At 43.7% G+C, this 19,061-nt stretch overlaps 1 protein-coding gene across 5 annotated transcripts in view; it reads right to left on the bottom strand.

The window, feature by feature from the left end:
- slc20a2 (solute carrier family 20 member 2) overlaps positions 1 to 19,061 on the bottom strand; it is a 42,165-nt gene that overhangs the window by 13,159 nt on the left and 9,945 nt on the right. For 4 of the 5 annotated variants that reach the window (XM_047590896.1, XM_047590895.1, XM_047590897.1 and 1 more), the window contains 5 exons: positions 6,066 to 6,646; positions 3,630 to 3,770; positions 2,206 to 2,291; positions 723 to 819; positions 404 to 523 (listed from right to left, as the gene is read on the bottom strand). In XM_047590896.1, the coding sequence (XP_047446852.1) occupies positions 404 to 523; positions 723 to 819; positions 2,206 to 2,291; positions 3,630 to 3,770; positions 6,066 to 6,354 (733 nt within the window). In that variant the 5' untranslated portion in view covers positions 6,355 to 6,646. Of the gene's footprint in view, positions 1 to 403; positions 524 to 722; positions 820 to 2,205; positions 2,292 to 3,629; positions 3,771 to 6,065; positions 6,647 to 13,500; positions 14,640 to 19,061 lie in introns of those variants that run through there. The other variant, XM_047590898.1, reaches the window with a different exon arrangement.

Here is a 19,061-nt window from a genome sequence, read left to right as displayed (position 1 = left end):
GACTTGCTGCAATAGGCAGAAGTTCTTATTTGTCCTGCAGTAGGTGAATATGTCCACTGTTTTAATTCTCCGTGTCATTAGCTTTATATCTTTGTCTGCTTCGCTTGAGGCTTGTTTTCCCATTAACGATTCCTTTGTCTGAAAGCTTTCTACACCCCAGGCCTTGATCTTGACCCCTTTCAAGTAGCGGAGTAGCTCTGTGCCCAAAAACCTAAGTGACTGGAACAACACAGAGTTCCCAGGGTTTTCTGGTGCCTTTAGTGGCTCTGGAAGAGGCCGAGAAGAAAACACATCCGCTGGCAGAGCGTCCGAGCAGAGGCTGGAGGTCTGTTGTTGGGTTTTCAACCGCATAAGACAGGACGCACACACACACACACAGACACACACACACAAAAACACCTACTTGCTATTTTTCTCCTCATCCAAGGACAGACGAACACCCAGACCACCACTGCGCAGACCACCGACCCGGCTAAAGTGATGAGAAAGATGGCCCACACAGGTAGCATCTCCAGCCCGAGCACTGCGGATAAAGAACACACGCGCGTACGGAAGGTGAAGAAAATAACATCTCGCAAGTATTTAAAAATCTACTCATGGGCATGTCACACCTCCAAAGGGAATTTTGAGCGAGCAAACGACAGCGATGCTGCCGTTAAGGCGATAATTTGATCATATGCTGGTGTCAGGCCATACGAACGGAGGGTAAAACGTGCTCTTACATGGGGCTCCAGTGTACATGATGGAGAAAGTGTTGATCCCGATGGTGGTGGCGTAGAAGAGGGGCAGTGCTCGCAGGCCATTCGGGACAGAATCCTCCTGCGGAGCGAGAACAAAGATGGATTTTAAGAGCAGTTTCTCACACATAAACAAGAAAATAAGTGCAGTACACTGTAATCTGTGCAAGTAGATGTTAAAATGTCTGACAATACAGCAGAAATAAACACATTTACAGCTGTGCAGATATCTTATTTAAATGATATCAGGGCTTTAATGCATGTGCATATTTAAGAGAGTGGCCGCTTCATGTAACATATGGATGCTCTCAGAGATTTCTTTTTTGCCTCCTCCACTCACGCTCCATTTCTTTGACCAATTACTCAATTAGGTGGAGTCGGGCACGACTTCCAAGACAGAAGGTGCCCGAAGCTTCTTCCATTTATATTTATTTGTACTGTTTATCGTCTGCTCACTGATTATTCGTTTTTATTTTCTGCAGGTGTTTCACTCAGGTGGAGCTGAAATCAATCTCATTTTGTGTGATAACTGCACGTTATTCATGTCAATGCTTTTCCATCAATATTATAATAGTTATTCCCTCATGGGGAAACTCTTTCTCTGAATTTGACCCACACATTTATTATTTATTGTTATTTCCTGTGAACCTGAACATATGCAATTCATGTATATTTTATATATTTATATTATACTTTTTAACCTTATTTTCATTCTTTACAGTTGTTTTCAAGGGTGTTTTTTTTTTTTTTTTGGGTGCAACTGAGCTACTGTGACAAGGCAATATCCCTCGTGGACCAATAAAGTCTAACAGGCTTGACAACTGGCGTCTTGGGACATGTCTAACAAAACTGATAACTGGCGTTAGGAGTACAGTTCAGGTCAATTCCAAGGCGTGGGAATGACAAAAACAAAGCTAGATATGCAATTCATTATTACGCAACATGATTTTTTTATTATTACTAGAGGAGTTTGATATGAACTATGACAGGTACAAGTCACTCATCACCACCCAGCCAACGCACCCAACCATCAACTCACTCAGAATATCTCATCTGTCTGAGATCAAATATTCTGAGTGGAGAGACAGAAGTCAAATCGTCCTGGTTTTGACGTGGCTGCGCCGTAATCCGGTTCAAATTCTAAACCGTCCTACGAGTGATCCATACATAATCCTGCAGCCGTGACTTTGGGGATGATCTACGGCTACACTTCTCCTCCGTGTCTGTCGGAGACGGCCCATTACATAACATCAGATCTGCAGGTGTTGCCAAATCAAATGGGTTTTTATCTGCGCCCAAGTTCTCTGGACAAGTTGTGTATACAGTCTGTATCCGTGTCTGAGCTCTTACCTCACACTACGTGACATCATTTTCTTGTAACGCGTCCAAAGTATGACACCAGTACAACCCATTGTTTTTGTGGCAAAACTTAGATTTGAAGGTTTCGTTTCTGTACGTGTGAACTCACCTTGTTGAGGATGAAGTGTCTGATGAGCATGAAGAGGAGTCCAGACATGAGTCCAGAAAGCAAGGGGGAGATGAACCATGATGCCACTGGAGCAGGAGAGAAAAACAGAGTCAGAACACCCCCAAAAATAACACAAAACATGCAGATATGTTAGATTTGCACCATACCATAGCATGCGCCTATGCTGCACACATTTAAATGACGCATTGCTCCAACCGATTCAAAATTAGTAGTTCCTCATCCACAAAAACTAACTATTGTTCTTCCATTAGTCCCAACTTCTGCATGCTCTTCTCAGTTTAAAGTACATAGGAAAAACCAAAACAAGGCCACCAAAAAACAAACTGAAATATAAATGCTTACTACGACACCGGCTCTGCGCAGATTAAATATAAACAAAGCTCCTGTCAGGAAAGATTTAGTGTTATAGCTCCCTAGACCTCCCAGAGCCCGCGTGAGGAGGAGAAACCAGGCCAATAACTGATGCTGTTCTCTAGCAGAGGTGAAGTGAGATTTTATTTTACTTTAAATTATGTCCTGTTGCTGAACGCGCCTCTATTGAGGATCCTAATAGGGGACAAATTGGTTTCTCTGCCTCTCCTAAAATAAATTACTTGCTGCGTACAATGGCCGAGGGAGTCGTGGTGGCTGACAAAGAAAATGCGGTGATTGCCCGTTATGTTTTACGGAGCTGAAAACCTTTCCAAAGTCAAACTAAAAGCCATCTCTCATATAAAAACACATGTCTTTATAATGGAAGAGTGGCAGCCATGTGAATAAGAACTATAGAGGGTACGCATGTGACGTCACAGCCAGTGAAGTCTCTGTGGTTACGGCCACTGAGTATGATGAAACAACTGCAATACAGTCACAGAAACCTGGTGTTGTGGTTCACATTAGTATTTTTTGATGAAGTCATACTTTAAGTTACTTCTAAAGTTAGGAGGGCTGTCAGATAACTTTGTCGATGTTGTCGTTTTGGCGTAGTTACGGCCGACAGTAACTATTTTAGTTCCAACAATAAAAAACAATAAATTAAAATATCTGTGATCTCTCCTCGTCATCCTTTTAATTGTATAGTATGGCTAATGTTACTTCTCAGTAAAGCTCTTAGCATTAGCATCTTTTATTTAGCTACATTTATAATAACTGAAATTACCTAAAACAAACTGAAACTGAGGTTAATCCACTTTTCCAAATCAACACTAGTTCATATGAATCGTTGTTGAGTCCAATTATCCTTAATTTGATCTGATAATCCCCATTTTTTCCAGGTCTCGCTGTATTTACTGATACATTTCACCATGTTTTTGACCCTCAGGGGGCGTGGCCCCAGGCGGCAGTGACATCACAGCATACCATCTGTATCAGGATGTAAGCACGCCGGTGTCAGATGTTTAAAAATACAAAACAAAAGCCATTACCGATCTTGATGAGCTGCATCCACTGTACGCCCTTTGTTCCGATGGCCACCATGGAGAAGCCGATGGTGGCGCCAACAATGCAGTGAGTCCCAGAGATGGGCAGTTTGAGAAAGGAGGCGATTAGCTGCCAGACTGCCGACCCTGTGACGCAAAGAGGGAAGCACAAATCTCAGCCCACTTTCACCCTGGAACAGAAAGACTTTCACTGGACTAAAGAGTAAAATGATTCAAACTGGAATGACGGAAATGCGGCGTCTTAAGTGAGGGATTTGAGAAACGAAATGAATGCGTTGGGTTTTGTTTATAGATGCAGGCACAAATAAACAGGTATTTTCAGTTTCAGTAGCACAGTGCCACTTTGAAACTACACTGAAACATGAAAACCTGCTGGGAGCACTTGCATTTTTCAGCTTTTATCTAATAACTTCTAACTGCTCATAAACAATGAACCGATGACAGATGTTTCCTGTTGGAGAGGAATAAAATTGTTCAATGTTTCCCCAACATCACGGTGCGAAGCTGCCACACCGGGATTTTCTGTGACATGGGAATCCCCAGTGCATAATACGGCCTCATTTATCACCCTTTCCCAGCAGCGTCTCCGTCTATAAAATGCCATTGTCTCAGCAGGAGACCCATTGTTTTCTGTTCATTCACTGTGGTTGTGTAAAGTTACTGCTGATACTCGACTATTCCTGCTGGTGCTTCACTGTAAATATGTTTTTTTATGAGAGAACTTTTCTGTGAGTCAACCTGGGAAATGTTTGCAATGCCGTGAGGTTAATTAACATAAAACTTTTATAAAAGCTGATCTGAAAATAGTTGCTTTTAGTAGCGTTTGGCACTCTCTGAAACTTTGGAAGGAAAATAAAAATCTTTAAACAGCCGCTCTGAAAACAACAACAACATATTTTAATTTACAACAACTATGAACTTTAACCAACTCCATGCCAACAAAAAAATAAAACTAAATACTGCTAGAGTTATGTAACGCAAGTGGAGACAAGAAAACAGCAACTTTTAAAAGGCTGAGTTCAAACTTCAAACCTGTGTAGTAACACAATAAAATGAGTGTCGCCTCTTTTTATGGACTTAATTAAAGCCGTCTGTCAGGGCTGTATCATACACTGTCTACATATATGTTACACAATGTACCAACAATGATGCAAGAGGAGCAGTTTCACAGAAGTATCAGAGAACCCTGACATGATTTTTTTTTTGTCTGCCTTCAAGCTAAAGTTTCCCAACTATTATCAAATGTGCGTTGCAGATGGAATAAAATTAAACATTAAAATAAATACAGAGTAATGCATGAAAAATATTCAATATAATTTACACAGTAAAAAGACAACATGTGGTGGATACAGCTTCTAAATTTGTGAGGACACTCTTCTGTCTCCGTTTTCTGTTTAATAAAATTGTAAATGTAATACTTTATAGCTAGACAGAGAAATCAGAATCAGAATTACTTTATTGATTCCAGGGGGAAATTACTTTTCGTTATAGCAGCTCCTGCCCAAAGTGTACCAGTGTTAAGAACAAAGAGCAATGTAGGCAATAAAAATAAGTAAAATGTGGTTTAAAATATATCACTCGTGCTCTAAGAAACAATTATTCAGTATTTCCTTAATTTAACCAGAATGACTCATTTATATTGTAATTACGGGGCTTTGCAAAAGCGTAGGGACTTAGAGTAAAGTGAGAATGCTTTAAAAATGAATGAATAGTTTGTATTAATGACAAAAAAAAAGGACAGTAAACAGAAAAAAAAAGCCTGTGCCATTTCCTGTAATCCCAGTTGATGTTGGGATCAGCACTCAATCTGCTGCAGGAATCCTCGTGACTAAATATAGTTCTTTATGGCTCTGGCTATCTGCGCTACCTGCCTCAGAGATAAGGATTCAAACATCCAGTGCATCAGACACCGGAGACTGACGACCCCTCAACACAACCAGAAAGCGATTTCTCCAACAGCAGCATGAGGGAAAATGTCACCGTTGAAACACTTCAACAACACATTCATAAGCAGATGAATCTACTTTCAGCCATTAGTTTAATATGAGGAATTAAATTTAGGCTCTGGGAATGCTTTTTCCCAGAAATATTTAATTCAGAGAAATGCAGCATGTCCTTACATTTAATAATCTGTATTTGTTCAAGCTGTTTTGCTGTCAATAATCAAGTTAGTGTTTCAGATGTAGTGTAAATAATAAGAGACAAGAAGAAGGAGAAGTAGCTCTGCTGCAACGCTGCCAAAAGTAACAGCACTTTGAAACAAGACGGGTCATTTTTCTCTTATTTGCCACAACGTAAATTAAAAAAAAAAAAAAAAAGTGACATCAAATTAATAAAACTGTCTGAATGTGTGAAAGGTGAATTGTGTCATCAGCTGGAACAACACGACGCCCTGGATATTAAAAGCTTGCCCCGACTCACCAACCATGGCGCTGACCTCTCCCGCCATGAGCACGGGCACCGTTTCGTTGTAGAGGTTGACGTCTATGATCCCCTTCCGAATCGTCTCCCCGACTTTGGCCCCGAGCAGCATCGAGCCCAGCGTCTCAAAGATGGACGCCAGGATGCAGGCCTGCTTCAGGGTGACCACGCCGGACCCCACTGCCGTGCCGAACGAATTGGCCACGTCGTTGGCTCCGACCGAAAACGCCAGGATGAAGGCAATGATGAAGCCAATAATCACCATCCACAGGTACGGCGACAGATCCATCTTGAAGTGTTTTCACCAGAAACAAAATCCAAGCGGAGAAAAAAATAATAAAAAAATCTATCTTAAATATTCAAAAAAAGAAAAAAGAAGAAGTGCTTAGTGCTCTTTAAGTGGAGGACTTGGTAAGTCCACTCCTTTTCTTCGTCCCCTGGTTTGTGAAAAGTTCGAGGGGAGAAGCACAGCCGCTAACTCAGCGTTTGGAGCTCAGTCCAAAGATTGGAGACTAGAGATGGTGGGAGCAGAGAGCATTCCATAGCTTAGTGTGAGACAGCCTGTCTGCACGTTCTTTCACCTGCCACAGAAAACACAGAGAGGAGACACGGAGACAGATTAGTGTCAAAAGCCATGATTACTCTTTTTCAAACGCAGCTAGCATCTGACAACACCTCCTTGTGACTTCCTCAGAAAACCTTAAACAAAAGGAGGAGGGACTAAGACAGGGAGGAGGAGGAGGAGAAGCAGAGATATAAAAAAAAACAAAAAAAAAACGAGGATTCGAGATGGATGATGAGGAGGGAGAACTTCCTTTTTGATGAAACAGGGGGAGCATTTCAGTGAAGAAGGAGGAGGAGGACATCTCAAATAGCCGCAAGAGCAAATCACAGTCCGCACTTCAAAGAAATCAAATCAGATGGTTCAGGGGGCTCGCTATCAGCGCCGGCACTATAAAAAGACCTGAGTATCCAGAGTGGGATGTGAGCAGTGCTCCCTAACGCTACAGTAGACCTGTAAACACCTTATTCCCACGCAACAGGGCCAGCTGACGTGTCCTGGATCTGCTTTTAGTCCGCACACTTACCCTTTGCCACACATTCAGGCAGCCTCTGACAGGAAGTCATCGTTCACACCACCAGATTATGCCAAAATCTTATCAATTCCTTCTCGCTATCCAACAGTTACACCTGGACCAGCGCAGTAAGCTGATCCCACGAAAAGAGAAACTAAGAGAAAGTTCCACCGACGGCCCAGTTTGATGTTTGCATGGCAAATTACACCGATGTTGCTCTTCTAATCTTTGCTCTTTTGGCCTCGGCGTAACTGCGACGGTGCATGCTGGGTGACAGTCAAAGGTGCACTCTGGTTTTGTAACGAGCTTTGGACAAGCTCCGTGCAAGTTCAAACTAAATCAAAGGCTGTGGCGCAGCACCAAAAAAAAAAAAGAAGAAAAAAAGGAAAAAAAAAGGCAAACTACTCAGTGCTTGGATTTAAGTTAAGACTGCAATGCAGTAAGAGCATCAGCAGTGATATCGAGGTGGGAGCAGTTCACAAAACTGCACCTTGAAGGGTCAGCAAATAAAGTTCCCCTTATTCTCCTGCAGCTTTTGTGCATATATTATAAGCCCACTAACGTGTAAGGTGAAACTCTAAGGCCAGTCTGGCAGTAGAATCACAATTTTTTTCCAAGAGACTGGATGAGGATGCAAACTGTTCTCTGCTCTGCACTATAAAACTTCAAAAGCATAGAAATGCATCTGTGCTCAATTTTAAATATTAATAGGTTGTGATGGAGAATCTAGTTAGAACAGGCTGGTTTACTGTGTCTACAACGCATTAACTAAACATTCCCTTGTTTCAGCTCAATTTCTTTGTAATCTGAACCGACTCACAAAAACATAGAGCGTTTTTAGGCCGGCACTAGTCTCGCATCAACAATATAAGAACCAGTCAGAACAAAAATCATAAATTGGAACAGATTTTTTTTAGCCAGATTGGAAGGGTGGTGTAAAGCTCTGATGATCTCTAATAGGGAAAAACATAATTAATTACAATGGAAACACTTGTTGTGTGGGTGGAACGAAGATATTCTCTCTGCGCAAACATTAAGTGATGTGACAAGTTCCCATTATCGACAGAGACAGGGAGGTAGCAAAAAGAGAGTTTGAGAAGGAGCCAGAATCGATGTGGGTAGCGCTGTTGAACAGGCGGCTCCGTCTTGTTCATCTTCTACTATTGAATGGATTCAGTGTTGCCCTTGACGTTGTGGGAAAACCGCCTTATATTCTACGTCCTAAAATATAAAATCCGAATGATATGTTGGTGCATGCAAACATACGTTACGAGATCATTTTATGTTGGCTGACAAAATAATGCCCATGTAAATACAAGTGACATTTGCAGACATCGTCTTCAGCTATAGATGATTAAATCCAGCCATTGGTTTCTATTTTCTGTAGATGAAAGCATGGACTGATTAAAAAGTAATGTAAATGATTACTGGCTGCACTAAAGTAAAGTCGGTAGGGTTGTGGATACCGGTTGATCCAGTGCAGGGCTGTAACGTTGCACTTGTTTAGTTTATCTGCTCTAAAGTCAATCACATCAGATGCAGTTGAACAACAAACCTCTTCCCGTGTCCCTGTTCCACCAGACCTATTTACATGACAACAATGACAACACGTCTCGTAAACAGATGATGAGGCCACCAACAATGAAGCCCCTGGTGGTCCCTGACAAACCTCCACACCGCAAATGACTGGGTCTGGGTTCTTTCTCCTTCTTTTCCCTCGTTTGTCTGCGCCACATAATCAAAGTCATTTCACAAGGGTTAATGGCAGCGCATTTCCTTCTACGGTTAAGCCAGTCGCTAATGGGGAGCATTAAATGTAAACAGCTTGAGGGCCGACCCAGCGCGCTCTCTCGGCGGGGACCGACTGTGCGCTCCTCATCGCGTGGGGGCAGGCAGCTCCTTTCAAAATAGCCCGCGGCCTCCTCCCGACCAAGAGCTCCATCTGGAACAGTTGAGGTCACGTACTGCTATCCTTTATCCTTTGTTGAACCACAACACGCAAAAAGAAAAGATGGGTCGTTTTTCTCTAAGGTTCGAGGTCTGCGCAAGACCTCCCTGAATTTGGACGTACGAGCGATTGACAGTGAAAAGCGTGATGTGGTCAACAGGTTTCTCCGGAGATCCCTTTTATATCAAAGATCGGGGGCTGGCACATCTCAAAAAAGACAGAGACTAAAAATTATTCCATGCTTTACTAATCCTTGAGGGAATATTCTCCTTTTTACCTGCCTTTATCCAAGAGAGATCACAGCATTGTGTCAAATAGTCTACAGACAAAGAGGTTTGAGACCGTAACCTAAACTCTTGGAACATTTGTCCTTCAAGGTAATTGCTAAAAGGTTTGGAAAGTTAATCATTTGCAACCAAAAATAACAATTTAGTCCTAGGTCGTTTCTTATTTAGTTGAGTGCTTCATGTCACCTTTAGTTTTCCTGCTTGAAAATATATTAGCTCACAAGACAAGAAGTCTGCAAGATTACGCAGGTCACCAAAGCCTCCATATATTCATTTAAACGTCTGACCGAGTTAAGAACTTAATCTTTTCCTCTTTAGCACCAACACTTTTGAGACTTTCCCTGTAAACAACAGCGGCAGAGGTTGGAGCACTAACGAGACACTGTGTAAATGTTTGACCCGGGGAACCACGCTGCCACAAGAGGACCGCATCGCACTCTCCAAAGTCAAACAGGAGCCTCCACCGAGCAGAGGAGCCGGACTGGCGAAACGTGTCCAACGTGTCCCCTGACGAAGACGACAGCGAGAGGACGCCAGCGCCAGGCCCGTTTAATCAAGTCTTTCAATTTTCTAAAGAAGGAAACCCGGCGCGACAGCTGCACCGGACGCTCGGCGCATTCTGGACACCTCATCGTGCTGTAACACACCGACACCAGCTCACATGCCACCGCTCCCAGTCGTGCACATAAAACATAAAAACTATTTTTTTTTTTTTCCAAGAGCTAAAAATCGAAACCGCAGAGAAAGGCGGCCTGGGCATCTGTTAGACTGACTGCAGGAGGTGGTCGAACACATGCAGTGAAATCTAGACCGGGAGCCCGGACGACGCAGAGCTCAATAACACATCAATGCGTGACACACTAAAGAAATGTGCCTGTTGAAGTGGTTCACTACTAAAACCGTTCATTTTTCAGACAGAACGTGTTCGATGAGTGACAGTTAAACCGCCGGTTGAAAAGTTGAACTGCGCAACAATATATCTGTCTCATCCGATTTGCAAAATAGGGCAATGCAGGAAGGAAGAAGTTAACTACAAATTCCACAGTGCATTAAATTAACTTACTGCCTGCAGGCAAATGTGTTCCTGCGCTGGTCCCATGTTTACTATTTAGCAGCAACATCATCAGCGTAGGGCCTGTGTGACCAGCTCCACTAACCATCTAATCCTGTGCTTCCGCAAACGGGATGGCAGTGTTATCCCAGATATCGAACGTGAATATATTTTAGAAGCGGGAGGAAAGGCTGGCAGTTAAATGTAGAATCGGATAAAGGCAGCTGCAGGCCCCGGTGGTGTTTGAGCAACATATATTGAAATATTCTATTGAGACTACGAATGTTTAACAAACGGCAAATTGGTGTTTCTGACATCCCTCGAGCAAACTCTTCATCTTTTTCTTAGGCTCGCTGATGATCGACGGATAAAACGGGACCATGGGGTGGGTCACAAGTGGTTTCCGCACTTACAAAACAAACACCTGTGCTCTCAACACCTGGTTAATTATCTGCGAGATTTGTAAAAGCGTGAAAATGCAAAGCCCTAACGCGGAAAATGCAGTCACATACAGAGAGGTGCACTGTGTGACGTTATGACCTTGAGCACCAGTCAGCAATCCTACCTGACTTGCATTATACACACATTCGCGGCTCCCACATCCATTCAGAGAACACAGTGTCTACTAGAGAATCAGATTCTTTCAAACAAGAGCTCGTATCACACTGGTTTCTTGCAGACAGATGCTACGGCTGCGCGGCTTTAGCATGAATCCCCATCACCTTCATTTTGCATTTTCACTTTATTTCTCCTCATCCTGTTCGCTCCTTTTGTAATTTATCTGCAATCTACTCGCAATGAAAATTTCAGCCGCAATACAATCATCTGAAAAGTGCTCTGCATAAGTAGCATGAAACAGAGCCGGGGAGGCAACAGCATCATAATGCACATTCACAGGCTGGTGATCGTAATTGTTTTGCTCTATCTGGTAAGAATGCGCTGTGCCGTGATGTCTCCGTTTCCCTGGTCATTGGGATGCAGAACAAATACGGTGGAGGTGCAACAGCAATGTGCTGAATCTAATTTGAATACGGGCAGCAGTGGAGGGAATATGTAATACGTTTGTTTGAGTTTATCTTTTAGCAGAGATGTGCGACAATGTGCATAGCGCTAAGAGGAAGTAGGATGGAGTGTGACGTGATTACTTCGGGAAATTATTTGTTTTCATCTGAAATATTAAATCCCACAGCTGGGTTTTTTTCTGGCACACAGTGAAATTAAGTGTGTTTAAAATGAAACCACGGTGAAATTTAAATTCAATAAACACGGACGTTGTTGGTTTTCCTGCACAGGTTAATGTGATTTTACTGGCAGGTTCTGGATAATTAACTCATCATCACTATTGTCAAGTAAGAAAGTCGATGGATGTAGCCTACTTCATGTAACATCCTGGGTACTGTTTCGTTTCAGGTGAATCTTTTCTATCCGAGTAAATAAAAATGTGTCTCAACCGCTGTCCAAGGTGCTGAATGTGAGACCACCGGCGAAGTCTGAGGCGGCTGCCATTGTTCTCGCTTTAGTATGCGTCATGACAGCGAGAGATCTGAAGACGTGGACTTCACATGAGAAGAATATCTAACAATATTTTGGATTTTGGAGTGACTTGACACATTTATTTGAGGGATTGCGATCATGTTTTTCAGTTGTGTAAATGTTGTCCAGTTCAAGTTCTAGTATCAGAAATATCATAAACGCCAAGACTTCTTCCTCTAATTGGCCATTTGACACTTGATAATTTCTCTGCCATCGTAGAGTCTGTAGTTGCAATTACACCAATTGCAACTCAATGGCAGCATCTTTGAAAGAGACACTGACCCCAAACTAGTTCCCAATGAGAAGGGAAATCGAGTGTTGGTGGCTAAGAAAACTAGCCAATATAAAAACACTTTAACAGGACTGTAACACACTGTCAAGCATAGTGCTCACAATATTTCGTAGACTGGAACTTGCACTAAGATGCACTTTATGTACATTGTTATAGTAACTATCGATTCTATGTACATATTTTTTACTTTAAGGTTTTTGTTTCGATTCATAAGTGTTATTTAAATGTCTGTGTATTTATGTGTGCCTTTACGCAGGGGTCCCTGCAAAATGTTGTTGTGTTCTCGTAATGTCAACAAAGACTCTTGATTCGTGCTCTTGAGGCAACAGAACGCATGCATAAGAACACCGACACGCACAAATATACAACATGGGCAACTATGACTAATTTAGGTCTTCGTTTAGTCTGAAATTTGAAGCTGGAAATCTTGCACCTTTTGCTGCTTATTCATAACTCCACAGCACAATAGCACATATCCTCCTTATCTCAGTCTGACTCATGTCTTTTAGTTCTGTTTTTGGTCTCTACCACTTCTCGATTCTTTATTTTCTGAATGCTCTACCAGCCAATACCAAATTGAGAGAGTGATTTAGCTGAATCATCATGTGGTTAATTTGTATCGTAAAAACACTGATTGTGGCCGCTTCAAGTAAAACGTTTGTAGAAACTGTCCTGCTACGTTGCTGCCATGGCCCGAGCATTTAGACCGTTACAGCATCGGTCCCTGGCGGCTTGCGTTGTGTGCCACGGACTGGAAAGAGAAACCTGTGTGCAAACTACTTACTGCGATTACTTCTCTAACAGTTTGCCGTCGCTGCTGTGCACTGCTCATTAATCTGCCCGAGATGCCACTGCACCACAGCCACAGCTGGTGCAAAACACGGTGTCACGAGCTACAGTCTATATTGGCACGCAGCTGCACTATCCACACACACTGATCCAAACCCCCCCCTCCTGCTCTGAGTAACTAACCCTTCCTGTCTAAGCACTAGATGAAAAGAGCAGAGCTAGGACATGAAGTACACGCAGTGTCAGATGATGACTCACGTCGGCTCTCTACCCGTGCTGGCTAATTTTTTTTTTTTTTTTTAAACACCTGAATCATACGCAACTGCAGTCTGTGCCACCAAGGACGCAGGATGCTCACATCAACAGAGGCTTACAGAGGGGGAGAAATGGTTAAAGCAAGAAATTTACAGGCAAGCAAGTAGAGAGAAGCCTTAAAGCCTGAAAATCAGCTCCACTCACCTTCAAGTCCCCTCACATCAGTGGAAGGTGGGAAAGTGGTGGAGATGAATGAATGTCAAAGACAAAATGACAGTGTTGGGGAGAAACACGGGCAGAAGGAAATGGCACGCTGAGGAAAAAATAAATAAAATAAATAAATAAATAAATAAATGGGCCGGCGGGGCTGAGCTCGTGATTGATGGGAAATGAAATTATGAGGAGAGAGGGCAAGAGAGTAACTGGATGACAGGAGGAGAGGAGAAGTGAAGGGAAGGAGCGAAATAGGCTTAGTGGGAAATCAGCAGGTTGTGGTGGTGTTGCAGGAGAGAGAGGAGAGCAGGCAGCCGAGTCTAGACTGCCTCTTAAAGGAACGTATCTGCATTCGCAGCGCGAGCCAGCCAATGACAAATGTCGGAGAAGCCGAGGCGAAGCGCTGAGTGGCTGTCTGTGTGCGGGGAGGACGGACAGACGGAGGGGAGGCAGCCAATGACTGCGGCGAAGGAGGGGATGAGAAGGAGAGGAGATGAACCTGCGTGGATGTAGTTCTCAGCCGGAGAAAGGCGAGTTTGTACGGATCAAGGGCATCCGGCAAACCTTTCCTCTCTGCCGCTCCAGTCAAGCAGTAGGTGAGATTCACGTGAGCACCGACAATCACAAAGGAAAGCGGCAGTGTGACGGTTACTGCGGAGGACTCAGCGTGATGAAACGAACCGAGACGCACGAGAACACAAGCCGCCTCGGCGTCGTCGCTCAGACGCGATCCATCCCTCTCTGCCACAATTGTCCCTTTCAAAGACGTGCTGAACAGTATGTCTTTATGTCACTTAGCCTCCGCAGGCACAGATAGGGGCTCCAGTCAGTCAACACAAAGAGAGCGGAGTAGAGTCGCTGCATTCGAGAAAATACCCAAACAACAGTAGTCCACGTCTCTTCAGCCGTATTTAACACTTCAGTGATGATACAAAGAGAAGGGCAAGATAAATCCTAAACAGCAACAACCTTAGAACTACCATGTGACTGCATCTCTGCCACCCGACAACTCCTTCTACCACAATCTCCGCTCAATCTTTGTAACACTTAAGTCACACACTTAAAAACACTCATTTACTCACAAACACCACTGACGCCATAGACACAGTCTCTTGTGGCTGGTGCCGTTGAGGTCCTGTTCCCTTTGTTATCACACACACTATACAAAGACTTACAAAAAAAAAAAAAAAAAAAAGTGGTGGCAAATTAATGTGTCCAGCACTATTCAAGGGGTCTGATCGTGTGCTTGAGCTCCTGTGGCTTTCTCTTCTATCGCCTCTCACTCATTCTTTCCCTTTCTGTCCCCCAACTGGCCCTGCCTGCTAAAAGCCTATCTGCGTCAGCTGCACCTGCTGCCTCTGACTCTGTGCTACGCAGCAGGGAGCACTGTCTCCTAGAACCCAAACAGACAAACAGACACACACACACACACACACACACACACACACACACACAGTGCAGCGCTATGACCAGTCAAACTCCGCGGACAGGAAGGGGGTCGCTGAAGAATGACAACAACGACGCATGAAGCTCTCAGCACCATCTTCAAAGAGTCTGACACACTGGTACATAAATCAGTTCGGTGTTTGCATACACTGTGAAGAAGCAGGTCACTCTTTTTTCTTTTTTTTTTTCTCTCCCCCGCGTGGTAATTAGGATTCAGTTGTGAGACGGAGCCCTTTTTTGTTGCAAACAAACTCAACTCCACCGCTCTCAGATGATGTGTGTAAGTACATTGCTGTTACTTTACTATCCATCACCATCGTATAAAGCCCTCTCAAAGCCTTAGATTGGCCCGGAAGAGATTTTGTCACCAGACCAACTTTCCCATTCTGGGTGGGGCTGGTTGGACTAGCATCTAGGCTAAGGAGCTCGCAAATCTTAAGGTTGATTTGGTGCAAAATACATGTGGGCCTGCAGCTAAACCAGTAATTTTATTTAAGTACAGTGAACTATAGTATAGTATTGTTTGGACAAATGTAATTTGGGGTCTTAAAAGTGTATATATGAAATTCTGAATAAAAATAATACAGTTAAGTCTGTCATGTAAACTTCTTCTTTCACTGGGAAACCCACATTTTGTAAATAATGAAATAGACGGTGCACACATCCATCGTCATTTAGCGAACTAAGAGGATGATGAAGTCAAAGTTATAATTTTAAAAGCCTGCATTCTTCTCATGCCGTGGTTACCCACAATGCAACTGGATGAGCACGGACATTTTTGTGCACTTTGAGCCGAGATAAGAAACTCTGTATCTTTAGAACTCTTCTAAAATCCTGCTCCACACGGACACATCTGCAGTCACAAAAGGCTTTTCCCAGGTGTTTGTTCAAACACCTGCAAACAGACTCCAGCACACAGGCATGTCACAAATGACTTCCCTGAGCTTTCGGTTTACTCGACTGAACTATTATTCAGTCACTGAAGCCAATAGTAACAAATTAAATACTTCTCATAAAACCTGTTACATTAGTATTTGCTGTCTATGATTTAAACGTTTGACACTTAATCATCAAATCCCTCTGTGAACTCAGACAGCGAGCTATTATCTGCAATCCAGTGACACAGAGTGACAAAATTATAAATGACAGCCTCACACTCAATAAATATCCCGGCCTTTAGCAACACTAAACCAAGCTTTGGTACAACAGCAAACAATTGAGCCTCCCCGTGGCTTTGGAAGTTGTGTAAGCCTTATGTTCAAATACTCTTTTAAGGTCAGCTCTCTCTGGTTTCAGCGGCGACTGTGCACGGGTTTGACTCCCTCACCCTGAAATGGCAAAGTGTCTGAAGCGACTCCTCCCAACACGAGTGTCAGTACGACTGTTTAAAATAACACACGGACGCTGCTTCCACTGTCCTTAACACTGTTTGTGCTCGAGGTGGTCCAAAAAAGGAAACTGGTTTAGATCGATACAATGCAAGTAATAAAGGGCAAACAATAGCCGAGTCCATTTTGTGTTAGGATCAGCTGAGCACACACACAAAGACACACACACGTTTACAAAAAAAAAAAAAAAAGCACTGAGGCTAAAATAGAAGCAACACAAAGAGCGGAGTAGTCAGAATAATGCTTTAAGCCTAGCAGAAACTATTAGTCACCTCTGAGAATAACCAATGCTCACAGCGGGGGTCTTAATGGACCAATCAAAATGTACCACAAGACTAATATGGAGTCAGCTAGTTTGTTATCAACAGTCAGGGGCCCAGCTTTGTTGGCCGGGCTTCACGTCATATGACCGACACAATTAGGGTTGCAACCTACCAACTAACCGTGGCTTTTTCTGGTGGCAGTCTGGCTTTTTTTTTTTCATCCCCCTCTCTTTCTGCCATCTGTGTCCATGTTCCTGAGTGTGGGAGTCATCTTACCCTTGACCCTTTCTCTGTTTTCCTCTCCTTCCTCCCTCCTCCCGACACCCCCCCCAACACACACTCAGCTTTAGCCGGACAGCTCCAGTTCTCTTCCGCGAATCAGCATAGGTACCCAAGAGCAAATCGAGTCCCCTCAACCCCCTGTCCTTCGTCTTCTTTTCTCTTCCCAACCCCCCAGGCGCTTCGCTTAGGTGCGGGTACGCGGAAATGCTGCACTGGCAAAGCACGCGCGGCTGCCAGGGCCGCCAACCTTTCTACCACTTTCTCGACAGCCGAGACTGGTAATCTACAGTTGGCAATGCTGCGTGGTATTAAACTGTGTTACTGGGACAAAGTGGGTGCCGGTATTAGCGAGCGCTGAAAGTGCCCGGAGTGAGGATCTCAAAATGCTCGGCACTTCTGGAAACGCTGACATACGACTGAGAAAATGGACGATTTAAAAAGAAAATCCTGGCGTGAGGAAACACAGAAACACGTTTTGTGGAAACTCTTAAAACTTTCTAAATCAACAGTTGTTTTATTTTGCAGTTTATTATCTTTTTAAAAAAGACACATAAATGCGTTGCGCAACTAATTAAGAACGGATACATGCTTTCATGTTTTACTAGCCTATAATACTGTGCAAAAGATTTAATGCGACAGCTTAGAACAAAAAAACTAACAAACAAACAAGCGATCTAAATTGATAACAGCTTGTTTTATCCGGTGATGCACGTGTTAATATTTTCGCAGGGTTTTGGAAGAGCGAGCTGTCTGGGAAAGTTCTACATGGTGCTAGTATCCTGCCTGCGGACCAGCGTGGGGTAAAAGGTTAAAGCAGTACACTGTCAGACACATAAACAGAGTTTAAAGTATCTGCGTGGACACGGGAACTACGATGCGACGGAAGCGTGCGACCTCGGACGGCTTCATCCGCCACGTGAGGTTAAAAGATGGGTAAAAAAAAAAAAGGGAAGAGAGGGTGAAAGAGAAAGAAGGCAGAGAGGGGAAAAAAGAGAATGAGAGTGAACAACCCCTCCTGAGCTGGATCTAGTGGCCTGTGACCTCCTGCTCTTAATCCTGGCTTCCAGCACATGACCCAGCTAACAGTATTATGGAGTGCTTTGATTAGACCTGCTGCTGTGCGCACGTAGCGGTGGTGGTGGTGGTGGGGTGGTGGTGGGGGGGACACAGGGTCCTGTGCTCTGCCACCACTTCACAGGAATGCCAGGCCTCCGCACAGAGACACACACATGCACACGTCATTATGCATTTAACCTAAGCGCACGGTGCACAGCGGAAGAAAAGACACGGGGCCTGCTGGATTAGGTCCGCAAGTCAGTGAGTCAGCAGATAATCCTCGTCGAAATCTAAGGTAAATGTGCAAAAATGTGCCGCGAGTTTTTAGAGCGTAGAGCGAGTTCAGAGAACGCCACTTAAGAGGGGTCGCAACAGGGAGGGGAATCTCACATGACGACTTCAGCAAAAGGCCTTAATCGCATCGAGGGGTCTCAAAAAGGTTTATTTTTAAGTTCATGAAGCCGGAGGATATATAAAAAGAAATAATAATTCAAGTTTGGAACCAAGATAAATAAAAGAAAGACGCACAGGAGCTGATTTTTTAGGCCACTGACGATACTGTGTTGTGCAACGGCTGATATTTTAGAACAAAAAACCCAAAATGTTGACGAAGATACAAACTGAAGAGTCCAGAGGCTTCAGACAGTGGCCAACACACATATAACCTGGGAGGAGGTCTACGCTGCTGCTACTACGGCTGGAGAATGAATGGCTTAATCTTAAAATTACACAGTAAACACGGTGTGACCGGCGTTATCTGTCACATGTTTGCAGGTTGCACTGAACATTTACAGCACACGGCGCACACAAACACGCTGTACTTTTCAACTTTAAGGAGTGGTGCTCGCTTTGCATCCGCCAGTCAGTTTTTGCAAATCAGGTTCCACCCAGGCACTTTACAAGTCGAGCTGCACCTTGCAATTTTGCCTTACTAGTACTTGCAATCAAAGCTGATAAACACAAGATTCTTTCCGCCTGCATTGTAACACCAGCTCACACAGTCATTACAATATTCTAATACAGCTGCTGTGCCGACTCCAGGGAGAGATATTTTCGGCATCCTTTGAGGGTGTTTGGCATGTGTGCTACTTTCTTTGTGTCTGAATGCTGTCGCAGC

Source organism: Mugil cephalus, chromosome 8, assembly GCF_022458985.1.
Source record: "Mugil cephalus isolate CIBA_MC_2020 chromosome 8, CIBA_Mcephalus_1.1, whole genome shotgun sequence".
NCBI lineage: Eukaryota > Metazoa > Chordata > Actinopteri > Mugiliformes > Mugilidae > Mugil > Mugil cephalus.
Note: the sequence above shows the minus strand (reverse complement) of the source record. Positions and strands in the feature narration are given on the sequence as shown.